Source organism: Meleagris gallopavo, chromosome 7 (genome assembly GCF_905368555.1).
Source record: "Meleagris gallopavo chromosome 7, MGAL_WU_HG_1.1, whole genome shotgun sequence".
Taxonomy (NCBI): domain Eukaryota; kingdom Metazoa; phylum Chordata; class Aves; order Galliformes; family Phasianidae; genus Meleagris; species Meleagris gallopavo.
In genome coordinates this window covers 12,197,269-12,210,713 of record NC_139410.1, presented here as the reverse complement: position 1 = coordinate 12,210,713, position 13,445 = coordinate 12,197,269, and the positions used below count along the sequence as shown (strand labels likewise).

General features: G+C 39.3%; 1 protein-coding gene across 5 annotated transcripts in view; it reads left to right on the top strand.

Moving 5' to 3' along the window:
• PARD3B (par-3 family cell polarity regulator beta) overlaps positions 1-13,445 on the top strand; it is a 369,189-nt gene that overhangs the window by 320,622 nt on the left and 35,122 nt on the right. For all 5 annotated transcript variants that reach the window (XM_085228738.1, XM_085228737.1, XM_085228736.1 and 2 more), the window contains one exon: positions 840-975. In XM_085228738.1, the coding sequence (XP_085084864.1) occupies positions 840-975 (136 nt within the window). The remainder of the gene's footprint in view (positions 1-839; positions 976-13,445) is intronic.

The window sequence follows — 13,445 nt, the reverse complement described above, 5'->3', positions numbered from 1 at the left end:
GTCAGTGTGCTTCCCAGTAGCTAGAGTAGGGCTGGAAACAGGTCGGAGAAGCTTTTAATGTATTCATTTTCATGTGCCTGTATTTTATTTTACTAGAATTCCTAGGGATTTTCAGGATTGTTTTTTAATCCTTCTGATAAGCAACTCCACTAGCCTTTACCAAGGCAGCTTGCAGTGTATCCAGCGTAGAATTGAGCCTTTGTCAAATTACTGATTAATTACTACCTTTAAAAAAATGGTGTCAAAATTCAGTAGTGTGCTTTCCCATCTCTTTTGCCTCACCTCTGTATTCATGGCTGATGTTTTAGTTCTTGGTATAGTTGGGAGCAAGATTTTTTTTATGAGATAAAACTTTTTTCTGTGTTTCTCTGTGAATATTGTCTATTCTTAACCTTGAACAAATGTAATTTTAGGGAAATTCCACATTTAGCATGGGAGCAAAAGGGAACGTTTTCCTGGCAGCTTATCATCATCATTATTATTAAAATATGATAGCCATTTATAGCTGCTCATAGGAATGTTAAAAGTTTCCTTGTGCTCCCCCATCTGTCTGCATCCATCTGTTGTCTCTTGTCTTGCGCTGGAATTGTTAAGTTCTTTGGACAGGCACAGCCTTTTTTAAAAAGAGGGATCAAATTCACAATTAGGAGTTTTTTAATATGGGGAGACAAAAATTGAGCTGATGTGAGCCAATGGGTGCTATGGAAATTAAGAGTCAAGTATTCACAGTCCATTTGTCTCAGATGTGGGCATTGCACGCGTGCTCATGTGGGTATCTGAAAATTGTTTTAATATGTGTACCTATATGAGTTTTATTTAGCATCTTTTATCTTTCTCAGTGGCTGTGCAGGTGGTGGGAATGCTGACCGAATCCAGAAGTTACGGAAGGAGTACCATCAGGCCAGGCGAGAGGGCTTACCTTTCTATGAGGACGATGAAGGACGAATGCAGCTGTCTGACTGCGACCACCGTTGGGTATGTATGCTGCACAGGGCTGGTGCATGTTCAGGGTTTGAAGAAGAAACTGATTTATTTGTATTTTATAGAAATCCTGTGTCAGTTTATCATGAATTTGGGGGGCTTACAGAATTGGAGAAATCTTTAATGCCAATCCTTCTACCTCAAGCAAACACTGATAACATGAAAAATTGGCTGAGAATACTGTGCTTGTTTACTGCCTTTGGTCTAGGCTCGGGCTTCCTCTCTCCTGAGGTCCAAGGTACGCAGTCTTGCCAAAGTTTGTCACATGTGGTAGCATCAAGGCTTTTCAGCAGGCCTTATGGTACTCTGGCAGTTCCTCCGGTGTTCCTGTCGGTTAACGACAGCACTGAAAGAACAGACTCACTGTGCTTACCTGCAAAGTGGGAGGGAGGAAATACAGGCATGTCAACCCTGCCCTTCTTTCTGCTCACAAGACAATAGCAATCTGGCTATGATACATCCTCAGTCACTTCCATAAGGTCAAAAATGGAATAATATGCTCCTACTCCATCAAAAGATCTTAAAATGTTTTGCCACTATACTGTTATGGTGGTCAAATGTTACAGGCATACTGTATTCCTGGTTATACACCTAGGACTCTCACTACACAAAGATGTATTATCTACTCACTGCTGAAGTGTAACCTCTGGTAGAACCAGAAATTAAGTCATGAGTGCTAGATTTTTTAATGTATTAAATAAATGCAACAGCTGTAGTCTATGGAATGACAATTATGGCACTCATGAGCTCCACCTGAACAGATTTCAGAGTTGGACTCTCTTTACAAGTAATTATAATCAACTGGCATTCAAAAATGATACGGTGCAATATATGCTAAATTTGAAATCTGAGTTAAAAAAGAGGCACGATATATTAAAAATCTTAAAAATCTAAGTACACCTGAGCTTTGAGCTAACGTTGTTTTTAATGGTACTCTAAACTATTGGTACAAAATCTGAAGTGAAATCTTCAGTGATTGGGATTATAGACAAAACAATACCTATGTGAGACTATAGACTTTATTGCAATCACAAAGATAAAGTTCAAAGGGGGCTGTATTTGCATAAATCATTGTCCGTGTTTGTTCATTCACCCATTCTCCTCCCCCCCAAGAAAAAGTATATATTATTCTGAATCAGTTGCTGAAAAATTCACTTTCAGTGAAGTAATTCTTTCCTTTGAGAAGTTAACTTCAATCTACTGCCTTAGATTTTGTGACCTGAATTTGCCATTCTTCTTCTGAATAGCTTTTGTAAACTGAACTGAGAACATTCATCAAATGCTTCTTTCTGTTGAAATTGTGTGGTGTGTAAAGTGTTCTGACAGAGATCCTGGACTGGCCTAGTGGTACCTCTTCAGCAGACTGAGTTTTTTTACTTCTTATCTGAAACTGATAAAGCTTTATTAATCCTCAGAGAAGGCTGATATTTATGGCCCAGTGTAGTTTCCTAAGATTCACGAAGGTTTCTTCCAGGTAATCCTTTTTAAGCCTTTCCTATTAGGTATAATACCCCAAGATTACTGATTTCCAAAGCTTTACTTTTCCTATGAGGCAAGTTGTCCTTAATCAGAGCAGCTGAAAGGGAGCTTTGAGTATCTCAATCTTGAACTGATTAATAATAGTGGCACTAGGATTGTTTCTTTTAGTCCTTCAAATACAGAATATTTTTAAACATTTTTTTGTTGTGAGGAATTGCAGTCTGCTTAAAAATCGGAGTTTGCCTCGAGGACTTTAATACACTGAAGTTTGTTGCTGCAAGTTTCTCTTGTTGAAATGGTTTACAAATTTCAAAGGCTTCTGGTCTCATCATTGCAACAATATCATCCATTGATCCTCCCAGCCAGGCTTTCATAGGCAGTCTTTTTGTCTCTATAATAATGCAACCATAGCTCGTTCTCTTTTGACTCCTGGATGGTATTTCTTTAATTCTACTCCAACATGTGATTTTACCCTTAAAATACATGTTACATCAATCCATTCAAACAAAAACAAAGGATCAAAATTAGAATCTACATATTCAAAGTAAAACAAATGTCTCAAAGCATCTTGCTAGGAGAGTCCTCAAGATATTTTATAAGCAATGTCATGTCATCGGCCTCGGGCTGCTGACCCTCCGTAGCACAGTGTGATACAGACAGAACACCAGCTGATTTTTTCCATCTTTACTTAATCAGTGAAGAAACATGTTGATGACTAATTGCATAATCGTAAATAAAAACTTCAGGACATCAGATCTTTCTTTAAAGAATTGGTAGACAGCTGGAGAGGAGGAAAACCTTCTGGTACAGGTTTTTCTTGCTTCACACAGGAGGTAATGTCACCAGGGAAGCTGCAGCTGGAAAGAAGATCCTGGATCTCTGTATATATTTTTAATACTCAATTCGTTCTTTCTTTGTTTTTGTCAGTCAATTGTATTACCTAAACCAGCTTTTCTGTATGATTTCTTTCTAATGTACAGCAGCTGCTGTAATCACTACTCACCATCTCACGAAACATGCAGATAAGTTGGGAAATAACAGAGGATAATTTCAGAAGACGCTATCCTGTCACAAATCAGCAGCCTCAGAAATGGACGCTGGGTCTTGTCCACCAAAAAAGTATCTGAGAACTCATGAGGCAGATCTCTATCTGATAAAGCTGACATTGACAAGTGGCCTTTAGCTGACACTGTAATGGGACAGAATTTCTAATAGAAGGGGTATTTCTAACAATCTACTTTTTTTTTTTAAAGTGGGATAAATCAAGTTAAACTGCAAAGCTGACTAAAAAGCCAGCATTGTAAGGCAAAATGATCTCATGACAGGCAATTGGGATCCATAAATGTTTAAAAATAAGGTCAAAAATTCATTTTAAATAGGACTGCTATTCTCTCATCATCCATTCTCCCCCCATGTATCCATTTTCCAGTCCTCTTCTGTTCCTCTCATCTGTTGCTGGATGAATTTTTTGCTCTCTTGCGCCTTCTTTCTGCTCTCCCTTCCCCACAGTCTGTTCTTTTTCTAAGTAACTGAATAATTCAGTTTCGTGTGTCTCCATAAACAGACACATGTATACAGCGCTGTCTGTGCTATAGAGTCAGATCCTTCAAAATTCATTTCCACTTTCTTTGTGCTTTGGTTTGTTGCTGAGTTTTGTGTCCTTTGGACTCCTTTGCACCTGCTTCCCCCTCAACCTCCTCCCGCCTTGTTTTTCAGATTTACAACTAGAAAAATGATGGGCATGGTTTTACAGGGTGGATCACAAGGCTTAAAGTAAATCCCAACTAGATCTCGCTGACCAAAGGGTAGGGTGAGGGTCAATGTAAATGCTGTTTGGGAAAAAGGATGCCTGTTGTTGTCAGTACGTTGTGAGATTGCCCTAAAATTTTCTGACACTTGGGATGTCTGTTGGAAAGTAATCACCTGTAGACAGATTTCAGACGTGTGTACATGTTGATGTCTTAGCAGAACATCAAATAGTGAAAGCAATCATGAAAATATTCTATACAAATCTAATCCTAAATCCATTGGGACTACAAGAAAAAAGCTTAATATATCTGTATATGTATTACTGGATACTGCAGTATCAGTGAAATGCTGAGAGACTAGAGTAAGCTGCAAAAATGCAGGCAATCTCCCTAGGAGTTGGAGATTCTTTTCATGAAATAGTCTTTTTCAGGGATTTATAGTTGTGGAATAGTAACAGATCATGAGAAATAGAGAAGGAGATGTCAAGATAAGCTACGAAGTATGCATGTACTCTTCTATTTAAGAACATTTAAATAATGAGGAATTAATCGTGTATTTGAGGATTTACTTGGATTGTCTTACAGACTTTGTACAAATCCAGTTTTTTAACATCAATTCTTTCCTTCAGGGTGGCAGTAAATTCTTGAAATTCTATCCTTATTGTGTACATTCAAGGAGTATGAGTAACACAGGCCACACTGCAAATAATTCTCCACCTGTTAGTGGCCGCATCAGCTTCGTTCCTCTAAACTACATGTTAAGTGGTTCTAAGAGTTGCTTTTTTATTCGCAAATCAAGTTTGTAAGTTGATAAGTAGCCTAAAGATGTAAGAAAATCTGCCTCTGGATACTGGCTGTGGACATTTTGATTGAAACAAATCTTTAATGTACTGAGTTTTGTCAGTTCCTAGTTGAGAGTACAGAAGAAGAATCCTGCCTGTCTGTGCTAAAGGCCAACTACTTTACTGTGGCAGGAAGCCAAGCCTAAGAATCAAACAGAAAAAAAAAAGAAAGAAGAAAGGAATGTTTAGGACTGTATTATTTTTCCATAATGTGTCAAAGGGTTCTGTGCTTACATTCAGGATGAATAAGGATTTGTTTGTACTTTTCATGATCAATTAATTCCGAGTTCAGGATGCTGCATGTCAGATAGGTTGGGTTCCCAAATCACAGTAACATTTGTGTTGGATCATGGTTAGAAACCGAAATTCCAATTTCCAGAATAACAACATTCCTGTCTTCTAGTGCAATGGGAGAAGTGATAATTTTATGTACTTTGTGAAACCATATAGTAGAAACTGCTGTGAATTCAAGACTTTGAGCCCACAGACTATTAGTCAGTAAAAACATTGAATTAAAAAAAGAAAGAAAAAGACAATGACTTAGGATGTAATTGCTTTGAAAATTCTGGATCAGAAGTATTTGAGTATATGTTTTTACCACATATTAATTGACATGATCTGAAGTGCTTTATGAGGATGCATGATTAGCTCACCAGTCAAAAACTTTTTATGGTCTCTACTTAACTCTGTATGACAAAGGCTTCAGATTGGGTTGTATTCTAAAAAGCTGTTCTTAGGAAGCAGAGATGTTTTGAAATTTGCAGGCTGGATTTGAGGGTGGGTTCTGGGGGAAATTATTTTAGAGAAATCCCTGCCAAACCTCATGTGAAAAATAAACTATTCCAAATGGCACATGCAAAGAGAGCCAAATTCAGCTCCATTAATACTAGTAATAATGAGTGATTCTTATACTTGTTTGGAGTCATTCCTACTTACGCAAAGGTTGAATTTGGCATAGTGAAGCTGAACCAGAGGAGAGTCTGGGATGCTCTTGTCTTCATGCTAACACTATGTACACACTCTGGTTTACCAGGGGGAAACAGTCCTGGTGCCATATGTCGTCTTATCAAAGCCCACTGGTACAGCTTATAACCTAGAATATTCTGTGAATTCCAGAAATACATCATGTCATCTTTTCCGCAAAGTACTTCACCACATGGCTGCCTTTTGTTTTATTTAATCACAGGGGAGTGATTCTGAGGAAAAACTCAGAAGTTTTTGTAGAGAGAGCAGGAGGAAGCATGAGGAAAGCAGGCAGCCCTGCTGGGGTGCACGTTTACGCATGCTCTGGTGGTCATGTCCCTCACACCTAGGAGAGGTTCTTCTGATGTTGCCAAGTTGAGAACTTGATTGTGGTATCACAGAGACCACAACAGCCGACACAGATCATGTTGATACATTGAGAAGAGCCCCAGAGGTTTTCTGTTTTATATGTTTTTCCTAATTTGCCAGTATGTTTTGGAAGGCAGGAAACAAACCTCTAATTGGTAATTATATTGATGAGGAGAACAAGTAATCCATGCCGTACAGCGTGGTGGACTGCTCTTGTGCACACAGACAGGAATTGACTCTGCAACTTTTATCCTTTAGGGCACAGCTGGATGGGCACAGCGATAGCACGTTCAGAGTTAGGCTGCAAACTGGCCTGTGGGCCTGTGCAAAGCGGCATTGCAATTCTGAGCAGCACGGTCACTGGGTCTTTGTGATTTGCTTCTTTTTGGCAAGCTTCTGCCAGCATAGGCTTTAATAGTCGTCTAGCTACTTGTTAATCCCCATATAGACACGTGACTATGTGGCCACTTGCCTTGAACATGTGTGTGCACTGTCAAATCTCAGACCAGCATCATGTGGTAAAGGTAGAAGAGAATTGAAATTTTAACACCAAGGGTTGCTAGGGCTCATACATTGCACTTTGAACCTTCCATTGCCTTCAGTGAAATGTACTTCTGCATGACAGCTTAGTCCCGACCTCCAGCAAGTCAGTGCCCCACATACTGTAGAATCAAATACAGCTGCTCATGGGTCTGACTACAAGGGCAAAAAAAAGTAGTTTCCTTTCAAAATTGACCTCCTCTTCCTCAGGCTATTAGCAAAAGGCCTGCTTCAATTTCTGGAAGGAGGCCCCAGTTACAACAGCACTGATTTTTTTAAATCTGTACAAGTCTGTAATGCTATTGAAACTCATGGCTGAAGCTAAGTGTGTAGTTAAGGTATTTATTCAATTGGACCTGAAACCAGGCCTCGTACTTGACCCTTTTTCTTAGGACAGGCTGGAGACTCTGCCTTTCCTACCGGGGATTCAGTGTGTTTTTCAAATTTTTCAAATAGATGCTGACATGGTTGACTTCTTTTTGAGTTCTCAAGTTTAGTCTCCCTGGGTTATATCCTTGTTCAGTATGTTGCTGATTAAAAAGAAATCTCTTCTCTCAAAAATATTGTTGATCCAAAGAGTTGCCTAGTACTGTTGGGGAGATAGCAACCTGTGGCCAAGAGATGCTGGTCATTGTCCAGTTTTGCCTGCTATTTTTAACATTCCACTGAAACATAATGATTTTGACAAAGTACTGCAAAATTTGACCGTTTACCATAATGGAAAGTAGAATGACCTCAGAGAGGGAAACTGAAGCAGTTGCCCAGAGTGTGCAGAACAGGGTTAAGTTTGAAAGAAGCTGGGTCAAGCAATACAAGTAAGCTGTTGAGGTTTTTACAGGGTACAGATCTTTTTTTTTTTTTTTTTTTTTTTTTTGTAGTTAAGTATGTGACAGAAGCCAACTGAAATGATGGACTTTTGATTACTTTTGACTTCTGGATTGAAATCTTACGCTGTATATGTGTAGCACTTCTTATTATTGCAGCATAAGATCTAAGTAGTAGGCCTCGGGTCTTAAGTTTTGTTGGAGTTCCTCACTGCAAAATGCATTAGAAGAACTGCTTGTTAAATTACATCATAGGCACAGTTTCAGCAGCCAAGGTGTCAGTGTTCTGGCTATGCTGTTGTCTTTCAGTTAAAAACACTAAAAAGTTCAAGATATCTTCACAGCCAAGGTGTGAAAAGCAATTAGAATGTATCACTGGTTGCTGGATATAAGCAATTATCTATGAATATATAAAGGCTCTATTTTTTCTCAGCAAACAGACTATGTTATAATTATTTAAAATGAAAAAGAAAGTCACTGACTCAGACACTGAGAGATTGGGTGGATAACTTTATTAGTTCCCAGTCTGAGGTCTGTAGTGCAGATGCTAATCTAATATCAAGATTGCATTAAAATAAAGTACAAAATATGGGAACGAGAATGCCATTTACCCAGTAAGGCTGATGCTGTACGTGAGTTTGGCTTTTCTATTCAGGACCAATTCTTTTAAACTTTTAGCCTTGTCTCTTATTATCAAAGAACACTTGTAAAAAGGATTCCTAACCCCTTTTTTCTTTCTCAGTATGGAATCCAACTGAAACACGGTTTTTCTATTGAATGTGCCGAGTTTTGAGAAGTTCTGAAAAAGATAGAAATTGATTTATTTTATTGTTTGCTTTTTTAAACACCACCTTTAATGTTCTTGGTTATATTAGTAAATTGAATTTGTAAGCAGGAATTTGCCAGTACAAAAATTTTTGATGAAATACCTACACTGTGCTACTTAATCTGGAGGGCTGATTTTGACTTTTTTTGAGACACTTGCTGTTCGACTATATTAATTAACTGTAAGAAAGCAAGAATTATGAATACTGCTGTCTGGTTCTACTACTTTTCAAACAACCTGCTCTGAGTAAAGTGCCATGTCTCCCAGTATTAAATAGAAACCATTCCAGCTGAACTGCATGTCGTAAGTCCTGTATAATTTAAGGTGTTACGTCTTCTGTAATCCAAATGATACTGGGTTGTCTGCCTTTGGATGAGCAATATATGTCCTGTCTTCAAGAAGTCTGCTATTCAAGACAGCTGATATGTACATAGTCCGGTGCCCCAGAATATCATAGATTTCATTGAGTAGTATATTAGATTGTACATGTGTTGTGAATACATACAACTGAGAAGAAGGACAAATACTGGTATCTCTTCTAAAGCACCATCTAGTGAGTAATCCTAAGGTTTTTGTCAGTCCTTTCATTTGTTTTCTTGATAATCTGGTAATAATGGCTGCCAACATTACCAGTATAAGTAATGCACTGCTGTGTTAGGAAGACCAATTCCGTGCCTGACAAGTAATGGCAGTGGCTCTGAAGGAGCATGGACGCTTGGGAGGCCAGGATTGGATGTGTGCTTTATACCATCAAGTATTTCAAGAAAAGTCATAGCGGAAGAAACCTGGACTGAAATTATGACTTAGAAGGTGCAAGATGTAATTCAAAACAAGGCAAGCAAAGCATGTTCTGAGGAGACCCAGAAATTACTTGTATTGCATTAAGCATGTCTATATCCCATTACATTTATAATTTGATGATAACTCCTTCAAGATAAGATAAAAATGTGTAATTTGAAATACATGCTTGTGCCTTCTATGCCTGGTCTGCCATCATCAAAACGAAGTCATTCTGACAATCTAAATTCAATCTTTCCTGTGGAATGATTATAGGGGAATTTAACAAAATGCTATCTGGTGGTACCCACCAGTGAATCAGTATTAACATTTACATTTGCATATGAAGCTAATTTTCAAAGTATTTCTCTTAATGTGCTAGGAAGATACCTGTCAAGTTAGCAATTAAACTGTAATTTGGTCACTGAGGTGTTTACACGGATTAATAGATCTCTCCCTTCAGCGTATGCTCCTGAGTTAGAAATAATAGCTATACTGCGTAGTAGCATGACCCCACTTGAGTTTCACACACACATGCACAAAATCAAATTCCATCACATTTTAATGCAAATTTTACCTTTGCAAATGATGGCCTGAAAAGAATGAGTTTCCATGGTAACCTTGGGGAACACATAACCTGTTTATCATAACTTCTCTATGAAACAAGACAGGGGGTGGGGAATATGCTTTGATGTCAGCTGTATTTTTCTGTTGAGAGTGTTCTCCTGTAGTGCATATAGAGAATTTACCAGAATGCTCCCATAGTGTCCTAAATAAACTTTCTTCCCTTTCTCAGAAGCAGTTGTATGAAATAACATAGGAGATAATGTCAATAGGCAGTATTCTCAGCTGTTTACTGGCCTTTCAGCTCCTGTCTAAACTTTGATGACTTAGTCAACATCTTGAAAGACCAATTGCAGATTAATACTTAAAGCAGATCTCTTCCATCACTTTCTCACTCCTCACTTTGCTCCCCGCTTTGCGTTTGGCCCTCAAGTATCTCAGCTGCCTTTCAAAGGCATTTTCAGTTTTTTGCTTTCTTGTTCTTCCACTTCACTGCTGAAAGTAATGTTTGACAAATGCCTTGAAATATCTCAAGTCCTACGTTGTGGGGCTACCTCAGAAAAGAACGTATTGATTACACTTCACATTCAGTGCGGACTTTCAGAGCTGAGGTGGTGGCTTCTGGAGCTGCCATTAGCGAGGAGTGAGTTTGACAGCTGTGAGCATCTGCAAGGTTATATTTTTCCTGCAGATGCGTAGTAACTCCTGGCTAAAGGAAAGTATGTCTACAACATTTTTTTAAGGTCATTAGGAGTAAGGAACAGATGTTGAGGTTTTTCAGAATGGTGCTTTGAAGTGCCATTTAGGAGTCAACTGACGAGACTGACCCTATAGGCAGTGATTTTGGGACTGGAACACAGAGGAACCATTGCCCACAGTTACCCATCTGGTATCCATCTGGTACCAGCAAACAACAGACAGTACCAAATCACAGAGACACTGTACCAACTGCTAAATTGGTATCAGCAAGCAAAGAAGGTCGCCACCCAACAGCAGTTGCAAGCAGGAGAAACAATGTCTGTAACATTTACAGGCTGGTATCTGAGGATCCGGAGGAACCTGATGCCACAGCATATGGAAAGCAATTCCTCTCCCTAAGCCTGCTTATGCTGATGTTGTTTGCTCAGTATTAATCCAGGTTTGGGACTTTTTTTTTGTTAACCATATTGAATTTGCAGTGTGGAGAGCTTTTGTCATAATGCCACTGAGAGAGCGCCTCTCTTTAGTGGTGTCTGTGTTTAACAGGATTACGGTGGATTTAATAGCCTGTGCTACAAGCTAACCATTCACATTCTAGCAATACTCTTCCAGAGTGGTGTCAAGTCACAATAGAAGGAGTTGAGGCTAACTTTTAACTCCGTGACCATTCACTCTGCTCTTTCTCTTTGATGTGAACTATTCTTGGGGAAAGGTGTGGTGGGGGGCTATTTCCCAATTTTATTGCCATCTTCCGCTTCTTCCCTTTGTTCATTTTCCCCTTTTCTTCCTTCTTTTCTTCTCTTGAAGCAGTGTGCTGGTTTGTACAGTAGCTAAGTGTTTAAAATGTAATAATACAACAGCGAGAGATTTACTGCCTTTAGGCGCTACCCCTTCTACTCTTGAGGACCTCCAGCAAGGCATGATTTTATAGACAATGAAAGGCTCTTTCTCCCCTGTGAAGCTGCCTGCCTGCAGGAAGCTTTTCACTGTCTATTTCCACTACTTGCTCTGCAATTTAGTTTCATGCCATGCTATTTCCCCCTTCCCTCCCTCTTTCTGTGCCGGCATACGCATGCACGTACCCCCCGCAAGTGCATTCAGCACCAACAGCAGATGTAGGTAGGTAGGACAAAATGGCATTATCCTTATGTGCATGCTTAAAACCTCAAAAATACCCCCAAGCATTTTTATTTGCCATCCTCAACGTAAGTGGAAGTATTGATCTGTCCCCTGTTTGCTTTCCAGGTTCTGACACTGTCATTTCGTTTTCCCTAAAAAGAACACAAGCTTGTATCTGTGCAGCATAGAATGGCCATTACACCCTGGCACCAGTGCCAAGAACTCTGCTGACTTAGCTAGAGAAAGATGCTGAAAGCCCCTGACTTTGAGAGAAAATTCAATTCAATTTACTTTGTACAGTGTCTCTCATGAAGTATTTCAAAATGCCTTATATCGGGAGATAACATAATGAGAAAATGCTTTAGAGAACTGGGTATTCAGATAGCAAGACAAAATGATACACAACAATGAACTGGAGTAAAAGAAAAGATGACTGTCATTTAAAAGCAGTAATCATCTGGATAAGTAGTCTTGTAAACTAATTACAGTGAGAAGAGAAGCAAAGAATGCAGAACTGGGAAGAACATGAAGCAGCTGAGTTTCAAACAGAAGCTGAGGCAGAAGGACCAGTTTCATTTGATGCAGGGGGAGGAATGGTGCATAGTATCATAAAACAACTAAGAGAGATGCACTTTAAAAAATGCATTCACATGTATGTATTGCGTGTTGTGTGTATTGCATCACGAATGTATCTCAGTGAACAGTTAAATTATTCTCTCTAGCAGCTGGGAAGAAATTAATTACATTGGCCTGGTTCAGTGGAAGAGCAATTGAAATGCCCCCTTGTAGTCGGAAAGAATCAATGCCGGTACGTGCTGAGGTTTTTTTTGTTTTGCTGCTTTCAAGTTTTGTGCTCAGCTCAAGGGCCTCTGTTTGCCTCTGTACTTTGAGAAGAGGTTTGCAAGTGAGGGTGTTGCAAATCTGGTGCTCGTTAAAGACAATTAAGAGGTGGAATTAACCAAAACATATTATCCAACTAATGGAAGAAGAAGCCACCCACAGAGAAGGACACAGGCCAGGAAATGATCTCATTTTGCATGGTCAGAGGAAACGATAGTCCTCCTGCACCAGGGATCAGGGATCACGGAGCTAGGGTTCAGAAAGCAGAATATTATCTTTGTGGGGCTGTGCATTTTTGGCTACACCTCCATCTTTGCTATTTTCTCTCTAGTTTGTGTTGTGAGATACAGCAAACGCTGAGAGCTTGTTTTCTACAGAGCTAAGGCAATTGCCATGTTTTTAAACTGTTATGGGAACAGCCTGCTTCCCTTTTAAAGTTCCCATCTGTGTTTGTGTTTTCCTCAGTCTATTGCCTTTATAAAGAATTTTCCTCTCTCTCTAATTCTAAGCCATTAGTTTCACCTCCTTGAACAAGGTAGGGCATTAGTGGGGTGAAGTAAATCCTGACATAATCAGCCTTGCTTAATTCCAGTGTGGAACACTGCTGTCATCAGTGTTCCTGATGCTCATCGCACAGGGAGAAGGGATGACTATAAATGTGCACGTGTGTGTGTGTAATATATACAGAGAGAAAGGGAACATTTAATTGCCTAGGAGTCTAACTGACCAAGTGCTGTTTAGGCTTCATGCAACTGATTTTCTAAGCGAAAATGTTCAAAACTACTCACCAGCAAAGCTAAGATCATCAGTAACTCTGCAGCATGCATCTGTGTTTCTTATTGGGAAGAGGAAGGATGGTTTGATTACTATCACT